At 39.3% G+C, this 13,016-nt stretch overlaps 1 protein-coding gene across 1 annotated transcript; it reads right to left on the reverse strand.

The window, feature by feature from the left end:
• Positions 1-2,437: 2,437 nt before the first annotated feature.
• Positions 2,438-13,016, reverse strand: LOC147238263 (death effector domain-containing protein-like). Its single transcript, XM_086198270.1, has 5 exons — positions 12,699-13,016; positions 9,763-10,403; positions 7,471-7,575; positions 7,158-7,295; positions 2,438-5,761 (listed from the first exon to the last, which is right to left on the reverse strand). The coding sequence occupies exons 2-5, from the start codon at positions 10,322-10,324 to the stop codon at positions 5,358-5,360; spliced, it is 1,209 nt and encodes a 402-aa protein (XP_086054396.1). The 5' UTR covers positions 10,325-10,403; positions 12,699-13,016; the 3' UTR covers positions 2,438-5,357.

Raw genomic sequence — 13,016 nt, forward strand, 5'->3', positions numbered from 1 at the left:
GTGTGTAGTTATTATAATATATACAATTGTGCAAAGTTTAATGTGCAGCCATATTAAAAAGCTTTCCTGTACCTGCATGCTATGTGCCACCAATTACCTTACAAAAAAGAGCACCAGGTAGTTTACCTGAACATTGATACTAGGAAATTACTTTCTGCTAATGAGCTTGCCCTCATGTTCCCCTAAGGCTCCACTCATGGGAATATGGGTGCAATCAATTGCACCTATCACCCTAGGGAATCCTATGAAGGAATTACAGTTATACATTATATTTCACATGCAAGTATACTTCGTACTGATTATTAATATAGTAAACTACAAATGTATGTTACCTGTGATTTTATAGAAGATCTCCTTTATATACATTGTGGGCAAATGGCAAGGGAACACTAAAAACATATTCAGTAGTTCCGTGAGAGCAAGTACAACTTTGTGAATAGCGCAGATATTCTTACTCAGACTTTCTGCATCACCAACTGAATCATGTAGGTTTCTGTGGCATAAAAAACACAATGATATGCACAAAGTTTGTTCTACTATTAGCGCATAGCTCCTTTTTGAGGAGTTACTGACATATGGCTTGAGCAGTTTGCATAAATAACGCATTCATCGAGAATGACGTCAGGAAAAGATAGTGCTCACTCCAGTCTATACTCTCTCCCTCCAAAGAGAACCTTGCACAATAATTTGCACCAAGGTCCACCAGATTATTAAAAATGGTGATGCCATTTTCAAACGAGGTAATTAGTGAAAGGGCAGTGCTTCTTAAAGCCAATTTAAGGTAAAACTCCAAACATAACCTGCCCTGGACCAGGTTAAGTTTGCTGCATCAGTTACCATAGTGATCTAACTAGGTTAAAACAAGGAGCAAGAGAGCAGCAAACATGGGACATTGAAAAGTGGAAGAAAGTTTTATTCTCTGATGAGAAGTAAGTAACCTGGATGGTCCTGGTGGCGGACAGCACGGTGGTGCAGTGGTCAGCACTTTCGCCTCACAGCAAGAAGGTTCCGGCTTCGAGCTCCGGCTCAAGCACAAGGTCTATCTGTGTGGAATTTGCATGTTCTCCCTGTGCCTGCATAGGTTCTCATGGTACTCCAGCTTCCCCCCAGAGTCCAAAGACATGCAAGAGGGGATCAGGTTAATTGGATACTCTAAACTGACCTAGGGCATGGCTGTGAGTGTGAATGGTTGTCTTCTGTTTATATGTGTTGGCCCTGCAATGGCCCTGCAATGGCCCTGCTGGGATAGGCTCCAGCCCCCTCACAACCCTTAACAAGTTGAAAATGGATAGATAGATGGTCCATATGGCTTTCAATGTTACAATGTTGACAAGAAGCTCCCACTGGTTTTCTACATGGCACAGTGGAAGAGGCTCCATCATGATCTAGGGAGTTTTTCCTTCAATGTAACATTGGAGCTTCAGGTTATGCAGGGGTGCCAAATGGCAACTGGCCACATGAAGATGTTGCAGTAGGCATCCTGCTTGACAGAGGGCTCTTGTCTGTGCAGTGATGGCTGGGTCTTTCAACAGGACAACACTGCAGTCAACAATGCCCACCTGACGAAGGACTTCTTCCAGGAGAATAATGTTGCTCTTTTGGACCATTGCATGCGTCCCCCTGATCTAAATCCCATTGAGAACATTTGGGAAGGAAGGCAAGGGAAGTTTGCAAAAAAGATCATCAGTTCCAGACTGTGCATGCACTTCACGAAGCCCTCTTCACCACATGGAGCAACTTTCCCACCAGCCTCCTGGAAACACTTGCATCAAGTATGCCTAAACAAAATTTTAAAGTGATCTACAAGAAGGAGGGGTGACTAAATATTGACTTCTTTTTTGATACTTTGAGTTTTTTGGGTTTATGGTCTTAAATTTTGATCAGCCAACCAGCCTACTTGAGTTTAATGCAGTTTTCAATATAATGCTTACTTTATGTTTTTAGTTTTTTGCTCTTGTTTCTTCTGTTTTTTATTTTGAAGCTCTACTTATAACCTGGTTGCAATCCACCACCTTGAAATAAAAATACTTGTAATTTTCCCACTGACTTAATATTTTGTTCAGGTGTGTATTTGGAAGACTAGAAAGTATGTGCTATGCCAGAGAAGCTGACATGGAGCCATATGGAGGCTGTGTTGACATATTTGTGATGTGGTTTTACTCGGGTTGCGTTTGAGTGAAGAGCTACCTGGTTCAAGATAGGTCAGTTGAGTTAAAGGCATATTTGGTATAGAAGAGGATAACAGTAATCACAGAGTTCATCAAATAGTGCACTGCGGCTGCATTGCACACACAACCACACACACATATATGTATGTATATGTGTGTGTGTATATATATGAGTGACACATTTTTATATTTGTGATGTCATGACAAAAACATTGTGATTAGTACTGAGACCAACATAAACCCATTGACTTCATTTATTAATAGTCCTATTTGTCTGTTTTATGAATGAAAGGAAAATGTTTAAAGTAAACCTGACATCCAATAAAGTTATTTACATAATGTTAGTAATGAGTTTTTATGACATTTCTGGGGATTAGAACATGTTACATGCAATTTAGCATTTTGCGTAAAAGACGACCTGCATTTAATAACTAACATAACATACAGTTAACGTAAAATACACTGACCTATTAAATACATACTGACTTGCATCCTTTACAGGGAAATCCAATGCGGTAAAAATAGAAAATGTTTGCAGACGATATAATTCACAATTGTAGTGGCTTTCCAATCATGAATTCCATACTCGAATATGGGGGCATCAATCGCATGACAGCAAAGACCACTTATTTGGCAGGAAGATAATACCATATTATCATAAATGTTGAAATTTTAATATAAGCGAAATGCGAGATTTCAGCTGAACGTTTAAGAGAGGCATCCGATGACAAAAATTGGCAAAAAAACCTAAATATTGCAGCATGTACTTGTAGGGGAGGAATTGCTTTCAAATTGTGAGTAAACATTCAATACAACTAGTGTAAACTTCCAAGCTGACTTCTAGTTTGTTGATGTCAACCATTTTGCTATACGCATTGAATAACAGGAAACTGAAGGAAATGAAAAAACATTGTCATCAGAGGTTGAAATAGTGATGACCTTCAGTCCCTAGTCTACTTTAGTTACAAGATATAAATAATGGATCTAATCTGATCAGAAAACTGCATTATTCAACTTTGTGTCCAACAAAGATACATACCAGTCCTGGTAGACCAGAAATAATTTTTCCACATTTGACAACCTTTTTAGTCACGCATGGAAATTTTAGATCCAAGACCATGGGGTCTTCTTGACATTTGTGTCAGCTCCAGCCCAGTAACCATACATGTTACTCCACACTGATAAATTTTGCACATAGCAATTGACATCAAATGCCACTGTTCTGAGCAGATGTGGGAAGACATACTAAATATTTATCATTCACTATCATTCATCATTTACTTTCAACAGCTAATAAATGAGGGACTACAAAAGCTCCAGGTGGCTGCACTCACAGGACTTTTGGGTGGGTGTGTCAGGAACATTTAATACGACGTATACCTTCTGTGGTTTGCTGACATCATGAGTCTTTTCCTTAAAAAAACAAATGAAACAAAAACAACCATCATTCCAGATATGCTGATGATGTCCCAAGCCTTTCGGACATCACGGGGGACTGAGTACAAGAAATCATTAATCTTGGATTTGATTTCAGCAAATGTATGCATTCATTATGTACCCAACACATTACTGCATCTACGGTAGTGTGATAAAAAAATATCCTGCATCCTCTATGAAGCCACCGGTATGAAGATTTGTGGTTGACCAAGCGCATTCCCAGAATTAGTTTAAGGAAGTAAAGCTAAATAAAAGTGTTGAAATGATCAAATCAACATGTGCTGTTTACGGGGACGCGTCAAACCTCATCCTTTTAATCCTCATTAATCCATGAATAACAAAAAGATTTTATCATGTACTAAATTAAAATTTCAAACCAAAGGGAATTCAGGTGGCACTAAAACATGGTACCTGTCTCAACCCATATGATCGATGCCAAATTATCAACCAAATATTGTATTACTATTGTGTTGCTTCACACATAATTATACAGGGATATTATTCCTTATACTTGTATTTCTTTTTTGTCAGTTTAAAAACCTGACTACAAGAATCATCAGCTTGGTCAATGAATGCCTACTTAAATGTTTCGATGAGGAAATGATTGCAATGAATCCCACTTGTGGAGGAATGACATATTCACAGTGAAGGCTGCTAAGGATTTACTTTCAAAATCAACTGCAAATGGGTAGTAAAGTATCTTCAACTTCACAAGAACAAGCCGGTGGATTATTTTAATATGTCTGGAACCTTACTACCTTGGACAACAAACTGTTCATTTGTTATTGAGTGTCATTTCAAATTAAAAAGACAAAAAAAAACCATTCCTTATTATATAATGAGTGGAGTTTCAAGGGCGAGTAGAGGTCCAGAGGTACAGACTGACAATGAAACAGCCACTTGTCTCCCATCCAAACAAACACCAGACACCAGTAAATGACACAGTATGACTCAACTGTAAACCGAATAAAAGTTAAAAACAGTTCAACAATTCAACAGAGAGATCTGCAAGGTTATAAACATTGGCAGTGACTGGATTACTGAAATGTCAAATTAGCAGCTGGTGAGGAGCCATGAGAATTTGTGACAAAAAAATTCAGGACATGATAATGTCAACAATGACCAAATATGAGCCAGTAAAAAAAAGTTATTTGAATGCTTGAAAGAAGAAAGAAATTTCAAAAATGGAATTGAAAAAAAAAAAAAAAGTGCGTCTACTACAGTCTGTGCTTTCTAGAACTTACAGAACACTTTTGCAATGGGTTACTTCAATCAATCTGTAATGTACCTAAAAAAAATTTAAATTATCTGCATAAGGTACATCCTCTCTTGGAGTAAGTTATCAGTGTTAAGAATACTTTCTGTATTCAAAATAAACCCACTATTGAACAGGAGTTAAAAGGAAAAATGTGAGCTAGCATACCTGAAACAAGAAATTAGCCTTTAAATTGAATGCACAAATGAGATCAGATTTGCCCCCTTGACAGAAATGAGCAATTTCATATTTCAGTGTGTCAATTTGTATGCACTGCCCATTTCTTTTTGCTGACAGTTTCCTTTCACCTTGCATGCTATGCTTCGGGGCGCCAACTAGATCTCCTCTAATCATAGCTCTAAAGGAATCAGTGGGTTGCAAGTTTGTAAGTTCCTTTCAGGCACACTTCAGGCACCACATATGACACTACCACATCACACTCCCCACAGAGAGACACGGCAGTGTTCCTCCCATATGTTATCACATGGAGAGTGTGTCTAAGATGTACAGTCTTTGCTACTTCCAGGTGGACCTCCACCGGTGACCAAATTACGGAGCAGTCTGCGTCTACCAGCTTGGTAGTCCTCCTCGTCTACATTGACCAACAGTTTTATAGCCTCGTGGCCTACAGCCTGTTTAAGGGAATCTGTGATGAAGACCCCTTTAAGTGCCTCTAGCAATGATCCATTGATATAGTCCCTCCAGAAAGCATCCAAGTAAGTGAGCTCAGAGAACTTGATGTCACAGATGATGGAGCCCAAATCTCGGGATTTGAGGATAGTGTTAGCCTGGTTGAACCGCTCAAACTGCCGCTCCACAGCTTCCTGCTTGTTAGAGAACACGTTGCCCTGAAGAGCAGATTCATGCTGGCAGTATTCAGCACGAACCCGCAGACGGATATCTGAGGGAGGGAAGCAAAGGTTAATAGTTAGATATGCAGCATTGTAGGAGAGTCCCCAAAAAGAAGTCTGTTCATTCTCTCTTCTCAGAATATCACAACCTGCCAACCCCTAAAATTTAAATCAATCTGCCAATCTCCTCTTTATTAGTCTGATCACTTACTCTGTGACTGCAATGGATGATTAGTTTCATCAATTACTCTACAGATTATTTTGCCATTTACACTATGCATAATTACGTTTGTAAAATTAAAAAAAGAAAAATGCTCATCACTATTTTCCAGAGCCCAAAGTGTCATTTTCAAATGACTTCTTTTGTCCATCCAACAGTACAAAAGAAAAAAAAAAAAAGAAAAATTGTCTGCAATATTGGATGCCTTCTTGTCACAAATGACAATAAATGTTTTGTTTAATTAATGTAACATAACATTATTTGATATAAAAAATGGCACAAGATGTTTTGTTATGAATATCTGGTTCAATTTGTTAAATGAAGTGGGATAAACAGCAGTTCATTTAAGTCAGACTTTATTTATGGAAGCAGCACTTGCTGACTTTCAGTCAAAACACTTTCAATTATCCTCACGAATGTTGGTGTTTTGTTCCTTTTGAAAAAGTGTCACCAACCAGGCAGCCTGCTGAGAATTTTTTAAACAGTTTTAGTAGGAGCAATGCTCTCACACTCCTTCCTCCCTTGTTATTTTGCTGTTTTCTTGTCTGTAACAACATCTACTGCACGTCTGTCCGTCCTGGGTGAGGGATCCCTCCTCTGTTGCTCACCTTGAGGTTTCTCAGATTTTTCCCTGTTAAAAGGGTTTTCTATGGAGTTTTTCCTCAGTCGATGTGAGGGTCTAAGGGCAGAGGATGTTGTTATGATGCCATGTGAAGCCCTTTGAGACAAACTATTTGTGAAAACGGGCTATACAAATAAAATTGCCTTGCCTTGCCTTGCCTTGTCTAGAGCAAAATTAATCAGTGTACTTAGAAAATCCCAGTTAGATAGTGAGTTATCCAATGAGCCTCAGTCTGCTCAGTGTTTCTACCTGTTAAAAGGAAGCTTTTCATTGCCCCTGTTGCAAGATGTGCTTGCTCATGGAGAACTGTTGGGTGTAAATTAAATAAAGAAGTGTGGTGCTGGACCTGCTCATACAGAGTCATGAGATAACGTTTTGTGTGATTTGGCGCAAGACAAGTATAATTAACTTGAAATTGTCTAAACTGTATATATGCCAAAGAAATCTTGGCTCAGGAAATATCTGTTCCTGAAAAAAGTAGGCTCTTACTAAGCTGGAGTCTGTATCCTCTGTAGATACATCCGTGATCTAAGACTGAATAAATATTGAGATAAGATTGAAAAAAAATATATTTTGATCAATCTTATGCTGTATTTCTTTTTACCACATGTTTGCTTCTCTCTGCAGTCCGCTGAAGAATGACTTTTCTTCCTTTTACGATTGGGTATAGGCGGAGTTGGCTTTGTTCGGGACGGGCCAACATGGGGTCCTGACGGGGAACAGCAAATAACTGACTGGGGACCTAAAGGATGACATTTGTTTTGATATTAATGGTTGTTGCACTGCTTGCACATCATTCATCTTATTTGTTCATTAAAGTAACAAAGCAGAGTGTGCGCGCACGCGCGCACACACACACACACGCGCACACACACACACACACACACACACACACACACACACACACACACACACACCTGTCCTTCTGTGAGGTGCAGTGTCTCTTCTCTGCACTGCTCCTCTTGGTGAAATGTAGCGCACGGATGTCTCTTCCAGGTACTTGTCAACTGGGTCTGGGCACACTGAAAATGACATGCAGCAAATAAATGTTGTTTCTAATCAATGACACAACCCAGACTGGGATGATCCCTAATAAAACAATCCCCCTGACATTTAGTTTCCAGAAATTGTTAAGACCTTTGTGGGGGTTTTCAGAGAACGCAGGAGCATTATGCAAACAAATAAAATAAAATAAATAAATAAATAGTAAAATCTGGCATTTTCAGGATTTTTTTTTCTTTAATTCATAAATATGATTGAAGTTTAAATATTCAACCAAACCAAACCAAGAAAAGGAAAATTATATGATTGGCTAAGGTTGTAGCTGTTTAATGAAGAGAATCATTTTATATACAAGCATTCACATTATTTAAAGGGTTGCATCAGGATTAAAAAAAGGAGGGCTTTATTATCTACATGAATCAGAACGTTTGCAATATTCACTGATAACTGAAGATCTGCATGATGATGATGATGGTGTGTGTGTGTGTGTCTGTGTGTGTCTGTGTGAGATGGAGGGTTAGCAGCTGTTTATGATTAGCATACAGGGTTTCTGTCTTTCCTTCATTGTCCCTTCCTCTGTTTCTCTTCTGATGCCTAAAATACAAAGGGTTCATCTCCACAGTGTAATATGATTAGTGAGGGCCGGTGCAAGCAATAATGTGCCACTTATCTTTCTCTCTCTGCAAATGAACGGTGTCTAAGGTATTTATCATTATAAACACTCAAGTATGTTGGAATTAAGCGCTTCATCCTGTTTCAGTAACACTTATGAAGCCTCTATCACTAACAAACTATGTCCCTTTTGATGACCTTTTTCTATGAACATGCTGTGAATGCCACTTCAGGTTTCTTCTTTGTTGACTGCTGACCCAACAGGGAAGAGCCATGTGAACATGGGTTGGAATGAAGTAAGTGCGCACATATTTGAATAATATATATTCAAAGAAATAGAGCTTGAGTGAGCAGGTTTGCAGACAGACAACATGTCGCCTGTATGCCGACGCATGCATGCAGCTAAAATAGATTTATAAAAATCAACCTCACCTCGCATGCACTTGTAGGTGAACTCTGACCAGTGGGCTGGAGTTGCAGCCGATGGGTAATGAATCCATACCAGACTGCGCAATTACACCAATATTTGGTTGCCATTTTCTGACTTGCGTGCAGTGGTTAGCACTGTGGCCTCAAAGCAAGAAAGTTACCAGTTTGAGCCCCGGCTTGAGCACGGGACCTTTCTCTTTGCATGTTCTCCCTGTTCCTGTGTGGGTTCTCTCTGGTACTCCAGCTTCCTCCCACAGTCCAAAGACATCAAGAGGGGACGAGGCTGATTGATACTCTAAATTGACTGTAGGTGTGACTGTGAGTGTGAATGGTTGTCTGTCTCTATGTGTTGGCCCTGTGATGGACTAGTGACCTGTCCAGATTGTACCCCGCTTGTTGCCCAAAGGCAGCTGGGATAGGCTCCAGCCCCCCCCCCGACCCTTAACAAGATAAATGGTAGAAAATGAATGGATGGATGGAATTACAAAGTAATGACAAATGATATATCTAAAGCATAAATATACACATCTGTCTATTGTCATTTATTTTGAGGCAAACCCTTTCATGTTACATATCATTATCATCCCATTACACAAATTTTAGTTAACTCTAGTAAACAAACAGTGACAGTGGCCCCATCGTTCCTAAAAACTCCTCCTGTTTTCCCTTTAATGGCTGCTGTGATCATTTCTGCATGTTTCTCTTGCACATACCAACATGCCACCATTGTACAGACAAGCGTCCAACTGTAACTGAACACGCCACAAAGTTTGAACCTGTTCTGTGGCTGAACCTGTTCTGTGGCCATGAAACTTCACATAATTCTTAGATTTTTCTTAATACTCAATGGATTTCAAAAGTCGGGATCAAACCCTTGACCACAGGATTTTAAGAAATTTTCAGACTTAAAAGAATTTTAAAATGTTGCATAAAAATATTGTTAACTTACTCAATATGAATATCATATTACAGTCCACAGTCCTAAATAGGCATAGCATTTTCATGATTTCAATTTAAAAGTTTATCCAGCTGTTTTGTGCCCCATAAAATAGATGGATCATGTCGATGAAACATTTGTAACATGAAGAACTTTAGAACAAATTTTGGGTTACTAGGTGGGATGTTTGAACATGATTTGAAAATACTGATGATACTTTAATACTCACCGGCCTGACGTTTCCGAAGTGTTACATAAGGCAACAGGTCATGGCGGGTGATAATCCTCAGAAGTTGAAGTACATGTCGAAAGTTGGTCTCATCACAGCGACCCTGACGCTCTAGAGCCAGCAGGAAATCCCTTCCACTTCTGATGCCACCACGCTCATACTCATCGATCACATCAACAAATAGAAATGACAGTACTCTCACATCGCGATGTGTTAGCTGGGCTCCAACAATATCAAACATGCGGTGTAGCGAGTACAACCCATGAGAGTTGTCTACTGCTTCCTCTGGCCATGGCTCCAATCCCTTTTCTCTTCTGGATAGGCTGGAGTTGGGACAGAGGGCAGAAAGGTTCCGATTGGCCACCTCCCCACTGGCTGCTGCCACACCAGAGCACCCAGGCCTCCCTGTCAGTACCCTGTTGTCCAGACGCCCAGCTGCTGCACCGCTCTGACTTGATTCAAACTGATTGGCGTGAATGTGAGGCTGGGCCTGCTGAACTGAGTTCTGGGCAGACTGGGGAGCAATAACAGCATTAGGGACTTGAGGCTGCTGTGATGTCATCTCAGGACGAAATGGTAATAAGGGATGCTCAAATCCCTGAGACCTCTGCTGTCTTCCTCGGCTCCAACTGATGGATAAGCTGGGTACAGAGGGTGGGAGATCACGAGAACAATTATTTTAGACAGAGTTAGAGTTTGTTATCATTAAACACATACAGGCTTCCCTAGAGCTTACTATAGAAGCACTCAACAACTATGTATTTTTTTAACAAGTTCTGACATTAATTTGAGCACATAAACTTGTTACAAAGAAAACTGAACTGTCAGGCATGTCATGACAAAGCTAACAACTGCAAGTTTTTTTAAAAACATCTTTTTAATTATTGCTTGCTGATTGAGATCTTATTTATTTATTTGTAGCTTAGCAAATCTATGTGTTTTCTTCAAATTGTGTTTGAGGTCAGAGTCACTCACTACAGCAAGCTGATTTGATTTCATACTTAAACCCCACAGAAGCAGAGTCTACTATTCTACAAATAGTAGATTCGCCTCGCTTAGATTTTTGCACCACCACGAATGCAGATGCTATTCAAGCCAACAATAAAAATACTACGATCAAATTCTGTGAATGATAAAACACTGTAGCTGTTTGCCTTATGTGTGTTTCAAGATATGAAAAGATTTCAGATACACTAAATTGTTTTTTTTTTTAAGTTTTGTGTAAAATGTCAACTGTTACAAAACATTCCACTGATTTGAACAGAAATCTTACTTGACTTAACTGAAAAATACATATTACTAAATATAAAATATTATTTACTTACAATCTGCTTTGACTGATTACTGATAAGAAATACTAGTAAGAACAACAGTGGGCTAACATTGAATTGTAAGTGCATGCACACAGATTAAGCTGCGGTTTCCCACATTCTGAGATGATGGTCCTTTTCTTAGCCGTATACCTCCAAGGCTTTGTCACTTTTAAGATGTTCAGTGATGTTGCGAAGGCTTGAAGAAAAGCCGAGCTAATCTACGATGTCATGATTATGAAATACATGGCAGAACTGTAGAGCTGTCACCAGCTGGGTTCACCATCAATAATCATCAGATTCCCCATATACTGCACACTTTGGTGCTGACTCGGGCCCTCTCTGTACGTTCTAGCCGCTTCTATGCATTTTCTGCTTCTGAAGCATTTCTGTTTGAACATCTTTTACTTGGCCAAACATGACAAATTTACCTACAACATATCATATATTTTGAGTTGATAAGAATCTGCATAATGCATCTCCATAATGGCCATGCATCCAGGAAAATGTATATAATATATATGTATGTATATAATATAATGTGTATATATATACACATACATATATACACACTGTATAATATATATATATATATATACTTTGGTGAGTCAAATGTTTTATCCAAAATACATTTGGCAGGTGAGCTAAAAAGAAAATAGTGAAAATACTGCATCATATCAGAATAGAAGCCACTGATGATGTGACAAAATCCCATTTGGGACCACATGTGTGTTCATGTCTGTCAGCTTTTATTTACTGTTTGAGCATATAGAGAAGCAATAGAGTTATATCAATACCACTTGCATTGGGTCACTCCTTTTCCACTGCTTGAACATCAGCTAAGCCATGTGTGACACCTAATGGTACATTTCGGTGTATCAGTGTGGTGTTTGTCTTCATGCTATGGGGGGTATGAAGATATTTTCTTCCAGCCTAGTGTGGACAATTGCAATGGATTACAGGATTAAAAGCAGCCTGAAAAGAGCACCACATGACCCTGCTCCTTACATTACAGGTTAAAACTCCTCTTTTTGGGTAGTACCCTGTAATACACATTTATGTCCGAAAGATCAGCAACTATATGTTTGTGTGTGTGTGTATGTGTGTAACCATGTGAATGTTAATTTTGAAGCCAACACAACCTAAAGCTACATTAGCCATCTAAGGCACAACGACAAGGCATTCAACATAAAATGCCAATTATATAATTTATAGGATTTCCATGGACGGCAGCACACCAGCACTCATTGTACGAGTACTAGCAATAAGCAACACAGATCATTAACGGTGACAAGGTAATGTGTTCACAGAGAAGTTAGCTAGCAGGCTAACGATAACCACCCACAAAGTAATTAATAGCATTGGGATGTGGTACTAAATACCGACACGTTCAGAGTCAAAACGGGGAGTTGCGATAATGAAAGCCAGTGGTTTACCAGGGTTGATTAAGTGTACATTCAGTTACGTCGTCCCTTCAAGAGCTGCCTTTTCGTTTGTTGTGACTATTCGCTAACATTTGTCAACACTGCCTGGCGACGTCAATGCTACGTTAGCCACACGAATGATTAAGAATCAGCGTCAAGTTGATAGCAGAGCGAAGTGTTTCATTATGAAAGGTCACATTACCTCCCGTCTTTTAGATATTCCTGGCGAGTCCGATACTATTTAAGTTAGTAGCAGCTAACGATAAGTTAGCATCCCAGCGTCCTCTGGCAAAGCAAAGCTTCTTCCAGGACAGAACAGTTCCGTTTAACTGTCCGATGAATATTCAATACCTATACATCAAGTCTCTTGATCTGTAGCAGTGCGTCTTTCTGACCAGAATAGAGGAAACCGCCTTATGTTTTGGGTGCTCAAACAGACACCACGGGGAATTTAACAGGACATTTTTCTTTCCTCAGCTAAAATGAAAGAACTTCCAGTTTACGTGAGAGTTCAGTTCCG

This window comes from Aulostomus chinensis, unplaced genomic scaffold (assembly GCF_037954235.1).
Source record: "Aulostomus chinensis isolate RoL2024-O1b breed Wild unplaced genomic scaffold, RoL_Achi_v1.0 HiC_scaffold_31, whole genome shotgun sequence".
In the NCBI taxonomy this organism is placed as follows: domain Eukaryota; kingdom Metazoa; phylum Chordata; class Actinopteri; order Syngnathiformes; family Aulostomidae; genus Aulostomus; species Aulostomus chinensis.